At 48.9% G+C, this 20,265-nt stretch overlaps 10 protein-coding genes across 10 annotated transcripts; 6 read left to right on the top strand and 4 right to left on the bottom strand.

Moving 5' to 3' along the window:
• Window positions 1–770: 770 nt before the first annotated feature.
• AtWU_01304 (amino acid transporter) lies at window positions 771–2,497 on the top strand (the record flags this gene model as incomplete). The annotated part of the gene is made up of 4 exons (XM_035496418.1): window positions 771–1,092; window positions 1,146–1,657; window positions 1,713–1,874; window positions 1,922–2,497. The coding sequence occupies 4 exons, from the start codon at window positions 771–773 to the stop codon at window positions 2,495–2,497; spliced, it is 1,572 nt and encodes a 523-aa protein (XP_035352311.1).
• Window positions 2,498–3,073: 576 nt separating this feature from the next.
• AtWU_01303 (nucleotide triphosphate diphosphatase NUDT15) lies at window positions 3,074–3,749 on the top strand (the record flags this gene model as incomplete). Its single annotated transcript, XM_035496417.1, has 3 exons — window positions 3,074–3,167; window positions 3,244–3,449; window positions 3,543–3,749. The coding sequence occupies 3 exons, from the start codon at window positions 3,074–3,076 to the stop codon at window positions 3,747–3,749; spliced, it is 507 nt and encodes a 168-aa protein (XP_035352310.1).
• A 276-nt stretch (window positions 3,750–4,025) lies between these two features.
• AtWU_01302 (similar to An12g09920) lies at window positions 4,026–4,877 on the bottom strand (the record flags this gene model as incomplete). Its single annotated transcript, XM_035496416.1, has 1 exon — window positions 4,026–4,877. One exon carries the CDS (start codon window positions 4,875–4,877, stop codon window positions 4,026–4,028), a length of 852 nt encoding a protein of 283 aa, XP_035352309.1.
• Window positions 4,878–5,721: 844 nt separating this feature from the next.
• Window positions 5,722–7,096, top strand: AtWU_01301 (geranylgeranyl pyrophosphate synthetase; the record flags this gene model as incomplete). Its single annotated transcript, XM_035496415.1, has 2 exons — window positions 5,722–5,755; window positions 6,087–7,096. The coding sequence occupies 2 exons, from the start codon at window positions 5,722–5,724 to the stop codon at window positions 7,094–7,096; spliced, it is 1,044 nt and encodes a 347-aa protein (XP_035352308.1).
• A 1,838-nt stretch (window positions 7,097–8,934) lies between these two features.
• Window positions 8,935–10,593, top strand: AtWU_01300 (HET-domain-containing protein; the record flags this gene model as incomplete). The annotated part of the gene is made up of 1 exon (XM_035496414.1): window positions 8,935–10,593. The coding sequence occupies one exon, from the start codon at window positions 8,935–8,937 to the stop codon at window positions 10,591–10,593; it is 1,659 nt and encodes a 552-aa protein (XP_035352307.1).
• A 551-nt stretch (window positions 10,594–11,144) lies between these two features.
• AtWU_01299 (similar to An12g09930) lies at window positions 11,145–11,705 on the bottom strand (the record flags this gene model as incomplete). The annotated part of the gene is made up of 1 exon (XM_035496413.1): window positions 11,145–11,705. The coding sequence occupies one exon, from the start codon at window positions 11,703–11,705 to the stop codon at window positions 11,145–11,147; it is 561 nt and encodes a 186-aa protein (XP_035352306.1).
• A 1,545-nt stretch (window positions 11,706–13,250) lies between these two features.
• AtWU_01298 (acyl-CoA desaturase) lies at window positions 13,251–14,583 on the top strand (the record flags this gene model as incomplete). Its single annotated transcript, XM_035496412.1, has 2 exons — window positions 13,251–13,488; window positions 13,556–14,583. 2 exons carry the CDS (start codon window positions 13,251–13,253, stop codon window positions 14,581–14,583), a joined length of 1,266 nt encoding a protein of 421 aa, XP_035352305.1.
• A 689-nt stretch (window positions 14,584–15,272) lies between these two features.
• Window positions 15,273–16,271, top strand: AtWU_01297 (NAD(P)-dependent alcohol dehydrogenase; the record flags this gene model as incomplete). The annotated part of the gene is made up of 1 exon (XM_035496411.1): window positions 15,273–16,271. The coding sequence occupies one exon, from the start codon at window positions 15,273–15,275 to the stop codon at window positions 16,269–16,271; it is 999 nt and encodes a 332-aa protein (XP_035352304.1).
• A 142-nt stretch (window positions 16,272–16,413) lies between these two features.
• Window positions 16,414–17,469, bottom strand: AtWU_01296 (GMC oxidoreductase family protein; the record flags this gene model as incomplete). Its single annotated transcript, XM_035496410.1, has 4 exons — window positions 16,414–16,471; window positions 16,560–16,792; window positions 16,850–17,115; window positions 17,172–17,469. The coding sequence occupies 4 exons, from the start codon at window positions 17,467–17,469 to the stop codon at window positions 16,414–16,416; spliced, it is 855 nt and encodes a 284-aa protein (XP_035352303.1).
• Window positions 17,470–18,404: 935 nt separating this feature from the next.
• AtWU_01295 (retropepsin-like aspartic protease) lies at window positions 18,405–19,493 on the bottom strand (the record flags this gene model as incomplete). The annotated part of the gene is made up of 3 exons (XM_035496409.1): window positions 18,405–19,088; window positions 19,141–19,273; window positions 19,333–19,493. The coding sequence occupies 3 exons, from the start codon at window positions 19,491–19,493 to the stop codon at window positions 18,405–18,407; spliced, it is 978 nt and encodes a 325-aa protein (XP_035352302.1).
• Between the last annotated feature and the right edge of the window lie 772 nt (window positions 19,494–20,265).

Here is a 20,265-nt window from a genome sequence, read left to right as displayed (position 1 = left end):
CACGCTAGAATCCTAAGCGAGTGTCCATCACTTTTTGCTTTGTATGGTTGCGTGAATTGTGCTATGAGTGGCATTGTGCACACTCTCTATCCTTTCGACAATGTATTGGATGCACTGGTGTGCTCTTATGGTCACAAAATAATTTGAATTACAGATGAGAAACTGAAGGGTATGTATGGCAGGGCTGGGATACTTTGCTCGCGTTAGGCAGGACACCTTTGGTACCTTTGTAGTTTTCTAATTCAGGAGTATGGTGCGAGTGGTTGTATTTGAATTATTTTTGCGCCAATGATAATGGTTAGGAAATTAGTATATTACATATTCTATGCTGAGTTTCCTACTCCCTCCCTCCTTAGTTGTTGCAAACTCTTAGTATGGGCGATTGAGCGGTCCGCACGCTAATGGTTCAACCCGAAAGCGTGGATATAACACCCACTGGAATAGTTTCAAAGCAAGTACACTTAACCAGAGGTATGCTTTTGAATGTTTTTCATATATTCCTTGCGACAAAATGCATTCATTTTCAGAGGCAGATAAGGAGAAGTCACGTGGGAATGTTGTGAATGCACCAATGTTATCGGAGTCACCGCCCTGAGAGAGGCAGCTTCTTCCTCTCCCTGCAAGTGATCAAGCCAGACGTGCATGAAACGTTCGCGCCAGCCGATGGCGTGATTCGCTTTGATCCTGCCGGTCTCTTCCCCTCTTTCCCATCCCTTCAGTGTCATTAACGTCCACTCATTAACCTGAACAACTGTCATCAATTGCCCTCCATGTCTCCGCACGATCAGTCGGAAGAGGAGGGTGTTCGCCGCCCGCTCCTGGCCGATTCCAGAGGGACCGATGGCACCGAACCCGGAGCGGAGTCCACTTCCGCATTGGACCCAAAGTTCACCCGCAATCTCGGAGCCATCGAGGCCTTCGGCATCGTCATCAGCATTGTGATCGGTAGTGGGATCTTCACTTCTCCAGGTTCCATCGACACAAATGTTCCATCTCCAGGAGTCGCGCTTATCGTGTGGCTGGTCGGAGGTATTCTGGCCTGGACCGGTGCTAGCACTATGGCCGAGCTAGGCACTGCTATTCCGGGCGAAGGTTGGTTCACTCTATTGCCATCAGGTATATCGACTGAATTGACTGTAAAATAGGAGGCGTGCAACCATATCTTCGATACATCTACGGAGATGTCTTTGGATTTCTTGCTGCTTGGACTTGGATCATCGCCGTGATGCCTGCAACCCTGGCCATTTTGAGCATCGTGTTTATTGAAAGCATCTTCTCCGCGGCTGGTGTCACCGATCAGGCTGGAAGCCTTCCGCATAAGCTGCTCTCCATTCTTGTATTGTTGGTGATCGGTCTGGCCAACTCCATCAGTACCAAGGTCAGCACCCGATTGAATGGGTTTTCAGTCACGACCAAATTCATCGCCATTGCCGCAATTGTGGTGGCTGGTTTAGTTGTCGTCATCCTGCAAGTCTCGGGAATCAACCGCGATGCTGGGTCAAATGACTGGCTCAAGCACTCTTGGTTTGGATCTAGGAACACCTGGACCCCGGACGGTCGGGAGATCGACTGGAGCTCTATGCACGGGTGGGAATCACTAGGTTACTATTCTACCGCGCTCTATGGTGCTCTCTGGGCTTATTCGGGCTGGGATAAGGTAGGCATATAGCCCCTACAAAGTGTCTGTGAAAATGCTCACCATTTTTTGACAGGCAATCTACGTTAGCGCAGAGCTCTCTGCTCCTGCTCGTCAGCTTCCATTGGCTATAAACACTGCCCTTCCCATCATAATCCTCTGCTTCCTTGCCGCTAATGCCGCGTACTACATCCTTCTTCCATGGAAGATCGTTTCGACCACTGACAGCGTGGCCGTCGTACGTCCAGCACCCTCCCAATGATGACATACGCTAATGACATACAGACCGCAATCACCCATCTCCTAGGACCAGCGTTTGGTATCCTAGCTGCCATAGTGATCTGCCTCGTGGTCGCCGGCTCCCTGCTCGGAAACTCTTTTGTGGCCGGTCGCATGATTGTCGCGGCATCGAAGCTGGATTGGTTCCCTCGGTTCCTGGGTGTGCTTGGACACGTAGGAATGCCTCCTGACCCGGAGCCTCCTTCTCAGTCAGCTCCCCGATCGGACGCGCCCATTAATGCCACAATTCTGGCCACCCTATTGCCAATCCCGTACCTGCTGTTCGGAAACTTTCGCGCTCTACTCACCTTCAATGGTTTGGGAGAGTACTCGTTCTTCTTCTTGACCGTCTTAGGTGCCATCCTTCTGCGATTCCGACAGCCTGATCTTCATCGCCCTTACAAGCCCTTCATCGCTATTCCGCTGGTTTTTGCCCTCGTCAGTGGCTTTGTGGTGGTGAGAGGAGCCGTCTTTGCACCTCTGCAAGCGGTAATTCTTATTTCGGTCTGGATCATCGGCATGGGGTTCTATTACCTTCGGGCTTACCTTCGGAGAGAGAGGATCACTAGAAGAAGCGAATAGACTCGGGTAGAAGTGAAAGTCCTCGCGATTCCTCGATATTCAGGCCTGCGTTTGGTGAAATTTTTCTGCTCGTTACAATATGGTTCTTCAAGACCTGATACACTATTTTGACACATACTTTGAATTCCGCGATGTACATCATACAAGACGATGATTTGATGGCAAGGCTTCTTTGGAGGAACCCGTGATCTCTCAGGCTAGTGCAGTGTGCATTAAAGAGGGGGGAAGAACCAGAGAAATCGATGTGCATAGTTTCGTCTATGACCGCAGTAGGAAACCCAGTCTGATTAGAAGTTTTCGGTTGCACAGTTGTGGTAAATGGCTATATTAACCATGGATCAACACGTAAACCCAATATCGCACATCTTATCAATCAAGTAGCTTTTCTTGGCGAATCGAGTCTATCCGCAATCGTTATCGCCAGTCACCGCCCGCATCCAATTCTGTCCCACGGACTGCTTCTCCTTCCGCATGTAAATCAGATTCCTCAACCTAAATGAGCAGGACACTCTTTGTAACAACCACTTAATTATCGATCAATTATACCCTACTGATCGCTTCGTTAGTACCACTGCCATGGACCAAACAATTCGCGTCGCTGTGGCCGTCTACGTCTTCAACAAACACGGCCAGACCATTCTCGGCCGACGCAAGGGGAGTCTCGGCGCCGGTAAGTCTTACCTTTCGCCCATTGATTCGCTTCAGTAACATCTTGTACTTGAGACATGGCTCTAATTTGTCTCAAGGAACATGGGGTCATCCCGGCGGCCACCTCGAATTCAACGAGAGTTTTGAAGACTGTGCAGCTCGAGAGGTTCTAGAGGAGACAGGCCTCGAAGTAACTGATATACGCTTCCTTACGGCGATCAACAATGCCAATATGGAGGGAGGAAAGCATTATGTTACGATTTTTGTGGGCTGTAGGCTTGTGGATGAGGATGCGGAGCCGGTGGTACGTTTGTTTATTGCCCTCTTTTGTTTTGATTTTTGGAGTAATCTGCTGGTGTTACTCGAGGGACTATTGATTACTGATGGTGGATTGAAGGTCATGGAGCCTGAGAAGTGTGTTCGCTGGGAGTGGGTCACTTGGGATGAAATGAAGGTGACTATTGAGAGGCAGCGGGAAGCAGAGCGTCTAGGAAAGATAGAGGAGTATGAGGGGAGGGTGTTGTTTAAGCCGATTTTGAATCTTTTGCAGCAGAGGGTGGGATTTAATCCGTTGGAGATTTATCAGTCTGTTGGGCGGTGTTAATGGGTATATAAAGTCTGGTGCTGTGAACTTAGGTAGCCGAATTACTTGGAGTTTGTTATGTAGATCAGGAGCAAGCGACAATATTTGTCTCAATTTTCGCTTATGAAAGGTAACGAACATGTATGTTATTTGGTAGTCTACTTTATATACTGTATAATAGATTTAGAGACGTTGGCAAAACGGACGAATCAATGAATGAAAAGCACATTAACAGCAGAGAGGAAACGCCAATCAGAACAAAGTATACAAGAGCCATTCATTTGCGCGCATCCTAGCTTACGCCACGGCAGAAACACATTTGAACGCACCCTGGCTATCATTAAGCTCAGTCATATTGAACTGGATATCCAGGTCAGAATCAGCGAAGTCCGCCGCCGTGGCATAAGACACGTCGAGTTCGGTCTCAGTTTCTTCTTCTTCATCGCCCAGCAGCAGAGCAGCCTTGGGGTAGAAGTCCTCCACATCGAAGGACTTGTGCTTCCACCCCTTCGGCACGATCTTCATGAGCTGGAAGGCGAACACTATATCATTCTCGGTCTTTCCCTGATGCTTGTCGGACTCCTTCGAATAGATCTTATTATCTGTGCCAACAGTGACATCGCCAATAACCGTTCCCGATGTACCGGCTTTGGCCCCAGCATTTGCTTCCTTGGAGCTGGAACGGCTTTCAGATTGACGGAATCCCTTTGCAATCTTGACGCCAGTGATCATATAGACGGGCTTGGAAAACACACTGTCCAAGCGCATCAGATCCCGGATCTTGCCGTCTTGAGTGCGCCGAATGATCTCTTCGTGGGAGGGCTCGTCCCTGAAATAGCTGGTTGTTAGGGAGTCGACGGTGTAGTCGGCATCAAGGGACCTGCTGCCCTCAAATCCGAGATCGACGCCCATGGCGTTGAGGAAGTGGGTCCAGATGCTTGATTTGACACCATTCTCCCTTTGGTGATGTAGCGACCAGTCGGTTTCGACCACCGTTTCGATGGGAGCGGTCGGGATGTCTGGGTCGGGTCTTGTTAGGACCCGGTGCGGTCTAAATGGATCGACGATAATGTTTCCGAGAGCGATGGGACCATCGGGACGGAAGTCCCATCTAGGCGCGAGGACGTATGTATATGTTCTCTGATGCATTGTGAGTGGCGGATAAGTAGAATGGAAAAGTAATAAGTTATAGGTAAGTTGGCTGGCCGGTATTGTAAGATCTGTCAATATCGAGAGATAGATTGATTCCTGAATTTGCTCCGAAAAATAATACCTAACGGGCGAAACAACGCCTCCTTATATGCCTTGGTCGACATCATCAATAGACGCCCACGAACTCCTACCACGTTCAATGAAACCAAGGACGCATCAGCACGTTGTATAGGGCGCTTAGGCTTTCAGCAAGTCAGAGTCAATAAACGGGACAGGTCATACTGCGGCGCATATATCTTCCAATCAATAGTCGATTTTTTCCGCCGACTAGGTATCTCAGCTCAACGAACACTTGCAGCGCGTAGTTTTGTTTCACTCTTATGTATAGCTCAACTTGTTGTGTAAGGCTGTGCCGCCGAGTACCAATAGAATTGTCGTCGGGGTGCACTTGAAGGCGCTTATAGATTCCACCGATCAGCTCATGTATACTACTAGCGACAGCGCCTAGCTACTATATCCTATTGGACTGTTCATGCTCTGAATGGAGTACTGTTACTGGATGATGTATTTATGATAGTCTATTTATGGAACATCCAATTTCTCTCTGTCTCCCTCCCTGGTTCCTTTTTATTTTTTTTTCTCATTCTATTATTTAGTTCAACTTTTTATCTCCTTTTTTCCATGTTGAGCGGAGTGAGTGTGAAATAGTATGCTATAGAGTGGTTAAAACTAAAGTTGTGGATATCCGGAGTAGTTGTTGTGGAGGAGAGTTTAAAGGGGAGGCTGGGAACCCCGCCCCGGTCGGGGAAGGTGACCAACCGGATCCACCTGTCTTCTCTAAATGATCCAGCTTGCCTCATACCAGCAACCTTATGGTAAGTACTCTACTCACACTATAAAACCCCTCCTACAAATATGTACAGGCCAGTGCACGGAAGAATGCTCCGCCGTAAAAAGGCGTGGAATCACCCAAGAGGAGCGGAGGTTATTCTCGAGTCACTCTCTCCACCAAAAGGCCCGGTGCTAGCCAAATTCGAATCGGACAGGGTGAAACCGTCACAAAAAAGCCCATGCATCACTTCCTGCAATTACCTGGCATCCTACACACGGTTGGATCCAGCGGAGTCATCAATCTTGATCCCAGGTAGACTTTTGTTCTCTACTGCCACACTGCCTCTGGAAGATCTAAAACTCACTGGATCTTAGGTCGACCTCCCCTTTGGACTCCAGTAAAGAAGTCTCTGAAGCTCAAGGAGACGGGCTATCCAAAATGGGCCAACCCAAAGCCCATCAACGAACTTGCTCATCCCTGGGAGGCATCTTTTGAAGCCATCCGGCGGCAGGATTCGAAGTATGATCTTAAACGTACCGACATCGTGACCTGCTCGGCCACCCTTAGAAATCTCTTCGAATTTATCGGTGGTCTAACCTCAGAGATCCGCTTTATCATGGAGCGCATCGGCAAGACGGTCGTGTTTGTTCGACGAGAAGTTCCCGCGCCGGTTTGGTTGCCTGAGTCTGATATTCAACATAAATACGAGACTGAGTTCACGAAGAGATACACTAAGTGGGAAGACATAGCCGCTGAATACAAGGCCCATCAGCGCATTGTTCGGTATAATTTCGCAGGCATCAATATGGTCGTTCGCTCTGCGTCAGATGCCTATATTCCAAACCAGGTGTTGAACTTTGAAGGTGGAAGTGCATCCACCAACACCGACACGGCTAACACCAGCAGCCTTACTGAAGGCATCAGCGGGTTGCAGGTACATGAAGGCGGCAAGCCAGTTGCTCAGAACGAAATCCTCCACACCGATTTACGGTCCATGTACAATCACCATGGCCAGCTTCGAAAGCTCCATCTAAACACTGTCTTCCCTCGACTCTGGGCATCACAAGTCTCAAACGTCGCAGTGGCATATCACAAGGAAGGGGTCATGAAGAGCGTGCGCGTATCAGACATGAAGGATGAACTCTTGAACTGGGAGCGTGATAATAAAGATCATCTTTCGCGGCTGGCGGGTCTTCTCAACAATCTTACTGGGTATGCCCGCGCATCGCCGTCTAGACTTGAAGTTTGCCGCAGCTCTTTTGGGCCTCTTGAGATCCGTAAGCTTGCAGACCAGGATTCTCCAAAGGCTGTGTCGCCGCAAATGAGACTCTACTTGGACAAATGGACAACAAGTCCGAGTGGCCCGGCGACTAATGCACGGTGATGATCTCATCGGAAATGATGCACCTATAGCTGCTAATATGATTGAATTACATGTTTGACAAACGCTCCACTTCTTACCCTGCTTGAGATTTGGGTACAAAGAGTGGCAATCGCCAATATTGACTGTATATTAGTTTGCAACGTTAGCCTTCAAGTGGAATTCACAAATAGAATCTCATCATGTCCCCTTTGCAACCAACTTAAGATAGTTATTGCCATAGAAAAACATTATGAATCTGATTCATCCCGCGGAAATATCCAGCAATCGATAAAATAGAAAAATTTCTCTTCAAATAGATATATCAATAAGTGTGTCGTGGCTGAGTGAGGAACCAGCCCGTCTGTTCAGTGACCCGGGAAGCAGAAAATACGGAATATGCCTTACCCGACCAGCTCGGGGTAGAAGAAGCCGCGGAAAATGGCACGGCTGTCCACAAACCAGAGCTACTGGTATATATCATGGCCACGTAGGTGGCAGCATACGTGGCCAGCGATGGAGGTCCTTTTGGGCCCAGCCCCACAGGCGTGCATACTGCCCTGTCATCCACCACTGTTTCTATACATATGTACATGGCAGGGTTGTGATATGAATTACGAAGAAATAAAGGGGGGCAGTCTTGTCCTTTCCGGTGTTGTTGCAGTAGTAATTGAGTCTCTCGCAAAGGGAAACGCATGAGACAGTACCAGCGTCGCGGAGATGAATATGCTTGTGAAATAAATGGTGGTGTCATAGTACTTGGGTATACTGGACATGTGCCAGGTATTGCGTCGGTCAGGTGTAAGAGATACTGTAGAAGCTGCTCAGCTACTTGATCAGTGGTACAGAGCGCTCCAAAAGTGACGACCTTTCGGCCCAAAAAAGGGGAGAAAGAATAGAAAAAAATTATACTTGCTAAATTTATTCATTTATGACAACGTTCTATTTAGTGCGCAACTATGAGTGGTTCTATCCTCTTTGTCGTTTGCTAGCATATCAGTCTGGCAGTCTGGCCACAGAATAATAGTGACTATACCACTCCTAGCCAATGATCTTCTTCTGAGCATCAGCAGAGCGCCTCTTGGCCCACCAACTCAATTCACCAATCCCAATCAGACCGCACTGAGAAAATCTACCAATGAAAGTTGTCTCTTTTAGTATCAGGCAGCTGCGCATTTGAACAATACTCGAGGGCAAGGATAAAGGCAGAAGTACCATACGTACCCCTTGCACCATGTGCGACAGCTGGTTAAATGGATTAATATGCCGATCGTTCCTAATGGAGCGGCATGCATCAGCTTTCTTCAACCAGTTCGGTGCATGGTGGACATCAGGCCTTCTAGTAAGGTTATAATCCTGAGATATATCAAAAAGTCTCATCTCTAATATTTACCACTTCGCTATATTTTGCTTGGCTGATAGTGACTTCCCGATGGTCCATTTCAGCCCACTTGCAGAGAGGCAAATTCGCCTCCTTGAATTACATTCTGGAGGGGGTGACGAGGAGATTCGGTGTGACATCCATATCCACTCTCTCGATGATTGTCCTCCGTATGAAGCCATTTCTTATACGTGGGGAGATCCGTATGAAGGATACTCAAAGAGGAAAGGTAGAACGAAAGCAGGAGATGCACGGATCAAAGTTGGAAATGCCCCCCTCGACATTGGTGAAAGCCTCTATGACGCCTTTAAATGGCTGCGGTACCCATCCTGCAATGCGACAGTACGTAGATACCACGGCACTTTCATCGATGTGAATGATAACCGCGATGGCGTGGTGAGGAAAGACCCTGGTGATGTTTTCAGCCAGTTCAAGGGAAGATCGCGATTTATATGGGCTGACCGCATCTGTATCAATCAAGATGACCCACAAGAGAAGTCTCATCAGCTTAAGCTCATGGGTGATATCTATAGAAGGTGTGCTAAGGGAATCATTTGGCTTGGAGAACCCACAGAGCTTACTGAAAGGGCGTTCGTTCGTGGCAGCGTACTGGCTTTGCAGTGTGGCATATCACCAAGAGAACCTGGGAGATAAGCACGATCTCTTGAATGGTAGCGATGGGGGTCCGAGAAGTGGTCAAGGGACACCGAGTTTCATGACAATGATACAGTTGGACGACGTCGGAGTAAAATGGACAATATGTCAATGTTGGAAAGCACTCACGGCGCTCACCCAGCGGGCATGGTTCACACGCGCATGGGTGGTGCAAGAAGCAACATTGCCACCAGATGTCCGCATTGTCTGTGGTGGCTATTCAATACCCTGGAGCGAGCTCGTTCGCGCGCTGAACTTTGTTCCTTCCATTCCAATCAGACCTCTCGCTGGGGTTCCGCTCCCCAGTCACATGGCTGTGGTCGAGAAGCTTCGACAAGAGGTGCCCGCTGGAAAGTCGACTCTGTTGAATATTCTCCTTCGCAACAACAATTGTGATGCTACAGTGTTAGTTGACAGAATCTATGCCTTTTGCGGCCTTGTCGACGAGTCCGAACTCCAAGATGTAGAGCTGCAGAGCTTTGACTACCCAGAGCGAAACCCCAAGTGGAGTGATGCAGAAAGAAAGATCAAATCGGAAACTATATACAGAGAGGTTTGCAAGAAGCTCTCAGTGAATATGCTCAGAAGATCTGGGAACCTGGACCTTCTGAGTGGTCCCGTTGGTAACGTGGAAGGCCGAAATGACTGGCCATCTTGGATTCCAGATTGGGCCGCAAGCCAACGCCCAGGCTGCTTGCTATTGGATCAGCACCACTTCCGGGCCTCGAAAGATACCAAAACAACAGGAAGCATTGAGTTCCAACACCAGGATACTGTGATGGGCGTAGAAGGCTTTGTGTTCGATCGGATCGAGGAAGTAAGCGACACCGCAGACCGACGACCACCAAACACGTGGACATTCCAGCACTACAAACAATACAGAAAACGAATGAAAACCATGGTGGGATTCTTACAATGTTGCCTCAGATGGGAAGAGATTACCAAAGCCCGTGTAAAAGCCAAATATGTGGGCGGAGGAGACATGTTGGACGCCTATTGGCAGACCCTCCTTGCTGGTCATGTCACACCAGAGAACCATGAGAGTCAGAAAAAGCAGTTCCAGAGGTTTGATATGATCTCTAAAGATGGTGCCAAAATACTCCAGTCCTGGGGACTGCCAGCTTGGCCATGGATCTTGTTCCTAACACCACACAATCTTGCTGTGCTTCTTGTTCGAGCGATGATGACAAAGCGTGACTTTTCGGGGCTATTGCGTATTGGAGATTTTACATCAAATCCTAATTTTTCCTATGTGTGGAATCGACATGTCATTCGGACATCGATGGGATACATTGGGCTTTCCCCTGCGTCCGCTCGAAAAGGTGATGCGATAACGCTCTGCAAAGGGGCCAAAGTACCTCTGATAGCCAGAGAAGCGAAGGACTCGCAAGGACATTGGTCTCTTGTTGGCGAAGCATACATCCATGGGATCATGTCAGGGTGTGTCTGGGATGAGAACAAATGTACTAAGATGTGGTTTGTGTAAGCTCGCATTCTTTGGCCTTTACTTTCTTCGCCTTTCTCTTTTGTGATGCTGCATCAGTGGCATGTATTCCCTCATCCAGCTTCACCCTATGTCTTCTTATCGAAATTGGTGACGGCATCATGTTCCACACCCTTACTAAAAGTAGCGTACGTTTCAAGAACAATATCATAGGAAGACTGCCCATTCTAGACTTTATCCTGCAAAAGCCACCCCCAGGCTTTACCTCAGCACATCCGCCAAGCAAGCCCATGATATATACTATTCTTGCATTTCAGTTAACCTAACCGATCAGCATTTATAAGATAACACCCATGTTAACCACACCAACAACGCGTAATCCCTAGCTCATTCCGTCTCAACAAGAGGCGCCTCCGCTCGACCCATATTTTGCAGCAGATCGACTACAGTTCTGAACCCCACATACTCAGTATGCTCGCGTACTTCCAACGTCCTACTTCCTGGTTTTGCCGCAATATCTTTCACCTGATAAGCTAATATAATAGGATCCTTCCACTCAAAGTGATCAGCCCTACAAGCACTGGGCGGCACTCTTATTCTCTCTTCCATGAAACGCACTTCTCCTTCAGGATGATTATCATGACCCATACATGCCCTTTTCTCCGGCCACTGACGCCACACGCTATCCATAGTTCCCCAGTAGCGACCTTAATACCGGTGATGATATAAATAGGCCTGGGCGCAGGGTTAAGACGAATGTCTCTGAGGGCTTCCCTAACTCTTGGCTCTGTAGCTCTTGTCAGAATACTCTCGAGTACGGACTCATTATTGACGGTTGTTTTCTTGAGAGACTTGCAGAAGCAGTCGAGACTGACGGCGTCGCCGCGTCCATAAATCCCAGGATATTGGGCGTTACTAACACCCCTGGTGAGAAGGCGCTCTGTATTGTCCATGTTTGGATACTCGAACTCGGTGATGTTGAAGGCAATGTTCGGGTCATGCGTCGAGATGAGTTTGTGTTCATTACAAGGATCTTTGGGATCCAGGATGATGTTGAGCAATTTTAGGGGTCCGTTTGGCTCGATGTCTAATTTTGGGACTGGAAGCCATGTGTCGTCCCATAGGGGAGTATCGAGCACGGCATCTTCGTTCATGGTTCGGACTTCAATGGCGATGAAGCGATGAGGAAATAACTGATAGGTCCGGTACTGTACTTTGTGACTGGGATCATGGATATGTTTTTGAGGCCCCCGCGGCAGGTATGGCCTTCATATAGGAATAGCCATGGAGGGAGATTTAACAGTTCAAAGGAAGCCCCCGGCAATCTAGCTGAGCCATACATGTATAGGATACGTCGGAGCTACCGAAAGAACGCGATGTGTGCTGGCTAAGATAGGAAATATCCGGCAAGACTGTTTGGCTGGAATGTCAGGCTCTACTACTTAGTGACCAGGTGACATCCGTCACTGTTTTCTCCGGTGGGTTCGCGTGTCTCTTATCGTCGTCTCTAGGGCTGAAGTGCTAGGGCGTACTCGATGATAGCACAGATGGCATATGTTCTGCCAAGAGCCTTGCGAAGATGAAAACTTTGGTCTGAAAATGAAGTGTTCTATGGAAGTCCACGCTTTATGCGGTTGTCTCACTGTCATGTGTGGCTTTAGCGCATTGCAGTGGAAAGAATGTCTTGTTCAAAGCCTACTTCATTGTGCGTTTCGGCCTGCTGTTGGGTTGGGCAAGAATAAAGCACTGTCATACTATTTCAATTCTATGTTGCAATTCGTGCAGGAAACAACTAGCCTGTCGGGCAGAAGTCCATTTTACAATAACCCAAGAATACACAAAGTAGAACAACATAATAAATTGAAAAAAGTCCGTCAGCAGCACATCGATGCTAGTGAGTGCTTTCATTGTAAAGTTGTTGAGTGTCTATTTAATCTCGGTAATGACTATTTTTAGTATAGTGATTTTTGATTATTTGATCGCGATTGGAAAGGCCGACCGGCGGATGATACCTCCCGCCGCCTTATCACCAATTCACCACACCAAACACAATCTCGATTTCACTACATGAATAGAGAAAAACCTCGCAAAACTGTCTATGTTGCTCTAGAATTGCCCATCTCCCAATCAGGGCATATTTCTCCATGCCGTCATAGGTCCCAATAAGCTGACTGTCAAGTCAATTCCATTGAACGAATCCTTCGACCCCTCTTCCCACTAATTAAACCAAATATTTGAACTCCACATCATTACCAGGGGAGACTGGTTGGGGTCCCAACGGTTAGCAGATGAATCGAACCCTATACCCTGCTACCAGCGCAGAACCTCCTCTGAGTCCTCTGCTCAACAGCATTGCATCAAATCTTTCTAGCCATAAATCACCCGTAAACCCTTGTTCCCTGTACGGGTGATTCCGTAGAATAACCCCATTGGCCCCCATTGGGGAGGGATATTGTCACTTCCAATCCCAACCACTCGCTGCTGCTACTGTCATACTACGACTCATCACTTTCCTGACGTTGGTCAACTTGTCAGTAGCGGGAATTGACGCCACGCCTCGGGCTTAACGCTGGGCTTTTGGCTCAACGGTCTGCTCGTACGGCTATCTGTCCCTCTCATATATAGTAGAGAGCGCGCAGCTTCCATCATAAACATTCCTAATTACAGAGCACCATACGGTCCAAAGCCAGCCAGTTACAATGCCAGGCGAGACCGATATAGCCCCTCCTCGTGACAGACATGTCTCCAAAATTCACATTGCCGATACCCCCATCACTCTCCGGAACTGGCACAAACATGTCAACTGGCTGAACGTGACCATGATCGTCCTCATCCCCCTCTACGGCTGCATCCAAGCCCTCTGGACCCCTCTACGACTCAAAACAGCCATCTGGGCAGTAGCCTACTACTTCTTTACAGCCTTAGGCGTCACAGCAGGTCCGTCCCATCACCACATCTCAACCCCCATCCCGCATCCTCCCTCCTAACCCACCATATCAAACAGGATACCACCGCCTCTGGGCCCACAGATCCTATACAGCAACTCTCCCGCTCCGCATCACCCTGGCCCTCGCCGCCGGAGGCTCCGTCCAAGGCTCCGCGCGCTGGTGGGCACGCCTGCACCGCTCGCACCACCGGTACACAGACACGGAACGAGACCCCTACTCCGTACACAAGGGGATCTTCTACGCGCACTTCGGCTGGATGATACTAAAGCAGAATCCGAAGCGGTTCGGCCGGACCGACATCTCCGATCTCAACGCCGACCCCGTGGTTGTCTGGCAGCATCGACATTTCTTGAAGATCGTTATCCTCATGGGCCTTGTCGTCCCGATGGTCGTCGCCGGGCTATGGGACGACTGGTGGGGTGGGTTCGTGTATGCAGGCATCCTGCGGATCTTCTTCGTGCAGCAGGCTACTTTCTGTGTGAACTCCCTGGCCCATTGGCTCGGCGAACAGCCGTTCGATGATCGCAATTCACCCCGTGATCATGTCGTCACGGCGTTGGCCACGATGGGTGAGGGATATCATAATTTCCATCATGAGTTTCCGTCTGATTATCGCAATGCAATTCGGTGGTATCAGTATGATCCGACTAAGTGGGCTATTTGGTGCTGGGGACAGGTTGGATTGGCCCGTGATTTGAAGATGTTTCGTGAGAATGAGATTGAGAAGGGGAGGGTGCAGCAGTTGCAGAAGAAGGTCGATAGGAGACGGGCTGAGTTGGATTGGGGGACCCCGTTGAGTGAGTTACCGGTTATGGAGTGGGAGGAGTTTGTGGAGAGGGCGAAGAGCAGGGCGTTAATCGTTGTTGCTGGGGTTGTGCACGATGTTGAAGACTTTGTGAAGGAACACCCTGGTGGGAAGGCGATGATTCAGGCTGGTGTTGGGAAGGATGCGACCGCTATGTTTAATGGGGGTGTGTACTATCATTCGAATGCGGCGCATAATCTGCTGTCGATGATGAGGGTGGCGGTTATAAGGGGCGGGTGTGAGGTGGAAGCTTGGAAGAGGCCGCAGAAGGAGGTGTAAGGCATTTTTATGTATGATGCTTTTGTTGTTTTGATAGACTTGTATGGTAGGGTTTGTCCCGATTAGGAAACTCGGAGGTCGATGGAAGTCCCTATCATAATCGCCTCTCAATTTCGCGCCTCATTTTTCCCGGCTGTATCTCCGTAGACATAACTTGTTCAATTCCACGTGCAATGCGACCGATAGACATTCGGCCATCGCAACCTTCCTGACCAAGAGTCCAGAAGCCGCGGCATGACGGCATCGCAACCCAACGATAGCCATCACAGACATCCGCGGAAGCCGAAAGTCTAACCCTTCACTTGGTAATTCCTCCTCGCGTAAAGACAAAGACACTTTTAAGATTGATAAGCATTGCTACAAAGTATCATCATCACTGCCCAGGTTGAATGAGGTACCCCGTAAAATCCGACAAAGAATTGCCATTGAACCCCCGGAGCAACCGGGAGTTGACCTAGAGCTTCGTATCCACATGTTGAGCTCATTGCAACCCTCCATCGATGATTGCTCAATGGGGCTTCGAGTTCCCCACCATGAATTGATGGTGACATCATGAAGAATGTTTTCCCCTTGCTTAACCTAAGTATAAAATCGGATCCCTGGGGACCTCGCAGACGAAGACATTATTAGATTCCTGCAAGGTAAATCAATTCTATATTTTAATACGCCAATCAGAATCTTCATACACCATGGGCTACGATTTCACCGTCTTTAAAGGATCCAAAGATGGATCCATCCAGAAAGCCACCACCCACCGCGACGACCTCCAGCGCGATCAAGTCCTCGTCCGCCTCACCCACTCCGGCGTCTGCTTCACCGATGTCCACTACCAACACGCAGACATGGCCCTAGGCCACGAAGGTGCCGGAGTCGTCGAAGAAATCGGCCCTGAAGTCCACGGACTGCGTAAAGGCGATCGCGTCGGCTGGGGCTACCAACATGACTGCTGCGGTCGATGCGCTCAGTGCCTAACTGGTTGGGAGACAATGTGCCCGGAGCGACAGATGTACGGAAGTGCGAATCTCGACCAGGGGTCATTTGCAACGCATGCTGTGTGGCGCGAGTCGTTCTTGTTCAAGATCCCTGATGGAATTTCCAACGAGGACTCCGCGCCGCTGATGTGTGGTGGCTCGACGGTGTGGAATGCATTGCATGTGGGTGGTGTTAAGCCGACCTCGCGGGTTGGAATTGTTGGCATTGGTGGACTGGGACACTTGGCTATTCAATTTGCGGCGAAGATGGGCTGCGATGTTGTTGTCTTCTCTGGGAGTGATAATAAGAGAGAAGAGGCACTGAAGCTGGGTGCGAAGGAGTTCTATGCCACCAAGGGCGCGAAGGAGCTTAATATTGGGAAGCCATTGAACAATTTGATTGTTAGCACGAGTAGCCAGCCGGACTGGAAGCTCTACGTTAATGTCCTTGCTCCTGGAGCGGTTATTTCGCCGTTGTCGGTGGATAACGAGGACTTCAAGTTCCCGTATATGGGCCTTTTGGCGAACGGATTGCGTGTGCAGGGATCCATTGTTGCCGCGAGGCAGGTGCATAGGGACATGCTTGACTTTGCGGCGCTTCATGGTGTGAAGCCTATCTTGATGAAGTATCCTCTGAGCGTGGATGGCGTGAACGATGCCATAAAAACACTGGAGGGCGGAAAGATGAGATACCGTGGGGTTCTGGTTGTGGAGTAGATGCTCACCGAAGGATGTGTTGGTGTTGGCGTGGGGGGTAGTGGTCACTGTATTCGAATTGGCGTCTATTTGGAGTCTATTGGGTATCTATAATAACTTCTATGGAAACATGATTCCAGTATTTGTCGAATTATATTCGTATTCATGAACATTGGCAGTCCCCCGAGTTCGAAATCAAAGCCACGTTCACCGCAGCAAACCTGGAAGGGTCAGCATGCTCATGATAAGTCTTGATGAGAGATAAGGTTTTGATGCTATTGAGGGGAAATTGGAAAGATAACAACTTACGCAGTAGCCGCGGCAAAGATCTCAACCCGTCGAGCCCTGACCATCAATCCCAGTGCCAGGGAAAAGGCGATGTTATACAGCATGATGGTGACCATTCTGATAGCGGTATTCTTTATGAAGTATAATACTATCATTGACGATGCAGGCAGCACCGCGGCTATAATGACACTGAAGAAGTGGGTGCACGCCTTGATCTTCTTGTCACTATACTGCCAGGCGCCATTTTCATTGCTCTGTTTCAATAGTTATTAGCTCTCTGATGGAAGACATAACCCAAGAAAAGTCCTTACTTCATATTTCTCACCCCAGCGCTTATGAAACCAAGGAACGACTCGATTGAAAATCAGTCGAGTCAGATTATCGACACCTTCATGTCTGCTAAACAGGGCGATCATGTCGCCATCGTTCCGTTCGTGGTAGACGTCCATCTCGGCAGCTGTTTCGAAGAACATATTTCCCCCTTCAGGCCGGTCAAGCCACTCTCGAAGCACGCTCAAGTCACATTTATCTGGCGTGCTGAGGCGCATGAGCTCCCGTTGTTGAATGATAGCATGATCTACTCAGTCAGACCTGGGTTCTTCCAAGTACCTCGAATGGGTGGTGAAAACTAACTAAACTTGTCCATCAAATCCCGCGCTTCTTGAAATTTCGACCATTGCGTAGGATTTCCCTCTTTTAGGTCCCGTACGGAGAAGGGATACAGCTGCTTCTTCTCGTCCTGTGAGTCCTTGTCATCCTGAATGAGAAATTCGAGCTCCTCTTCGAGGTTCGCTATCTCTGCTTGGTAATAGAGAATACTTTTAATATTAAGCTTTGTGAAACGTCGGAAAATCGCTAGGCCAGGGTCGGCTTCTATGAACGCGGCGAGTTTGTCGTATCCTTCGACGGGACGGAGGTTAGCGGTTGACATTGTTCTTGCTTATGATGTTTTCTCATATGTCATATTCATTATATTGTGTGCATTTTCAAATTGCGAGAGAATCAAAGCGATGTCTACTTATACGACTCTGTTCATTTCGTAGGGCCTCGACCTTCTCAGCCTAGTGTACAAACATCTACGAACCCCCATGTCCCGTGTGGCTGTGTCTCGTCTACCCCTCATCCCACGGCCTTCCGGAAGCCTTAGAATATGACTAGAAGCTAGTTCTATGCAGAGTGCAAAGGGAAGGCAGACTCGTAAATGACACTATCTCCTCGGGTAATATTTGGCTTCCGTCACTAGGCTTTTCACGTAACATACGAGGCTTTCTGCCTCCCTTCTGGGCTATCCTTGCAATCATATGCTGCAGAGTCATGTTTATTATGTATTTAGGTACTATCTGGTGAGCATGGCATATGACGTGAGGCCTCCTCCCTTGGTGTGCTGATGACACTTGCAGCCCTTCGACAATCTCAATAAGGCTAAATGAGAGCGACAGCCTGATATGCTCCAGCGAAGCAATATTTGAGTTTCGTCCCTGTAATACGTTGTGATTCATGTGTTCTGCTGTGCGCACTAGAAGTGTGGTAGAAAGTTGCATTTACGGACCCCGCATGAATGACTTGTTCTTCTATGACTGGTTTATTCACATGATAGTCGGTCTACGTTGACAAGCCATTCAACGCATAGGGCAGCCCTGCAGGCTGGCCAGCACACTCTCTTCTATTAAGCTCTGGATTACGTAGGTAGCAACACTGCCAGGTAGAAAAGTTTGATTTCGAACCAATCAGCCCGTCCCTGTGTTCTCCAACATATTGTATGAGATAGAGCCAGTCTTTTATCCCAGAAAATGTACATACAGTAAACGCCAGCAAGCAAAAACAGATCCATTCTATGGGTACATTAGTGTAGTCGCTATGTCTGTTTCAAATATCGAGTCGTGTGGCAATCATAGGATCCACAGAGGAAAGATCGATAGCCCGACATGAAGTAGTGCCGAGGATAACATCGAAACTGGTACCTTTAACGACGTAGAATTCGGCACAATATGGCGTTTCGTAGCCAACAATAATCCATGTTGCTTGCACTTTACCGAGGGGCGTCAATTCCCCGCGAGTGGTAAGTTGGGTTGGCGGGCCATCATATGGGTCCATGCGGACATTCATTCTTTCGAAGACATCGTGGTCCATGAAATTAGCTTCTGTTTCAAAGTCCACGATCATGCGTCGCCTCAATTGCTTGTCGAAAGTGAATAGGAGAATGTCGTAGATAAAATCATATTTCAAAACACCCTCCTGATCATCGCGCTTTCTTGGATTAGTAGCAGGCACGGTCTGATTAGCACCCGTTAGTCTCTCACACAATTCGGTGTGTCGGAAGCCCTCGCGATTTTCATGCGACGCCTCCTCCTTCTTAGCTGGCTCATCCAAAGGCATTTGAGGGTGTTTGACGTCCGCTCTATCCCAATACTGAGGCGAAAGTGGGCGCTTTTCTGGGGGGTAGTAATCCCGAGGCGAAGGTAGAGAGGGTTTCTGCTGCCTGGGCGTTTGGTTGAACCAGAAGGGAAAGAGAAACAAGTGTTTGGTTCCCTTCAGCGCGATCTGGAGGGCCTACTTCGCACTTTAGCACCAAGTAAATTTCATATGAAGCCAGAGAGCATACATGGCTTTTTATAGTTCCACTTTGATTGTGGCCATGGCCCATGGCCTTTTTGTAGTTTTTGTCATTTTTCCTCGATTTGCCACGCTCGCGTGGTGCCGTCGGCCTCGGGGCTGAAAGCCGGTCAATTCCTTGTCTATGTTGCATGTTGCGGATATTGCAATGCAAACCGACGGTTAACAGAGCAGCACTTACATGGGTATGTTCCAGGCATGGCGATAACTGTCATGGAATTCTAAGTCTATACAGAGGTTGGCGAAGAATCTGGGGCCATTACGGGCGGTCGCGCTTGCGATTGCCCGGGCGCGCCGGCAGTTATCAACCCTGGGCCTCGCAAGAAGGGCGGGGGTTGCCATGCGGTTAAGTCAGGAAGGGCTGGAGATGAGAACAAGTTTAGCTTGTGGCACAGGCACAACCGCTCTATCCCTCGCGCCTGACCTTATGTGACAGTAGGTCCAAGAGATTACTGGCTGGTCGGGTAATCCTGGCCTTTTTGGAATACGAAATGGAAGCACTGGAAATCATGCCGTGTCTGCAGCTCAGCCCACCTAAGAACATCGCTCTTATTCTGGCAATGTGCCTTGTCCAATCACTTTCATGATATGCGCTGCGGCTTTGCCCTCTTCTCCTTTGCATGAGCAAAACTAGAGGATTGCCTTCCCTGCAATACCGCATTAGCGTGGGGCCAACCTCTTGTAAGGTGGGCTTCAGCCGATCGTCAGACGCCCTAGAGTTGCATTTGCTCTGTCCAAAGTACATAAAGAGCCCAATCTGCTCGAGGCTACTCAATTCTTTGAACAGGGCTTGACAGTCCCTGGACCCCAGAAATTTCATCTTGCGCCACCTTCCAACACTCCCCCGTGGCGAGGCAGTGTGATGTATACTTGCTTTTAATACCCATCTGGGTGCCTTTCCATCACTGGTTTGTATCACTTTCACTAACCCCAACTCCCTCTCGTGATCGACTCTCCTGATTGCTAGTTCCCTGACTCAATCCGAGAAGCCTCCGAGAATTTTCTTTTTACCAGCGGTGAGTTGCGCTGACTGTGCGGGACATCAGCCGGCACTTGACGGCCTGAACACCCGTCCAGCGAATGGCATAGCTTGGAGGCTCGACTATTTATGCAG

Source organism: Aspergillus tubingensis (assembly GCF_013340325.1).
Source record: "Aspergillus tubingensis WU-2223L DNA, scaffold_3, whole genome shotgun sequence".
NCBI lineage: Eukaryota > Fungi > Ascomycota > Eurotiomycetes > Eurotiales > Aspergillaceae > Aspergillus > Aspergillus tubingensis.
The sequence above is the reverse complement of the archived record's forward strand: the minus strand, read 5'-3'. Positions and strand labels throughout refer to the sequence as shown.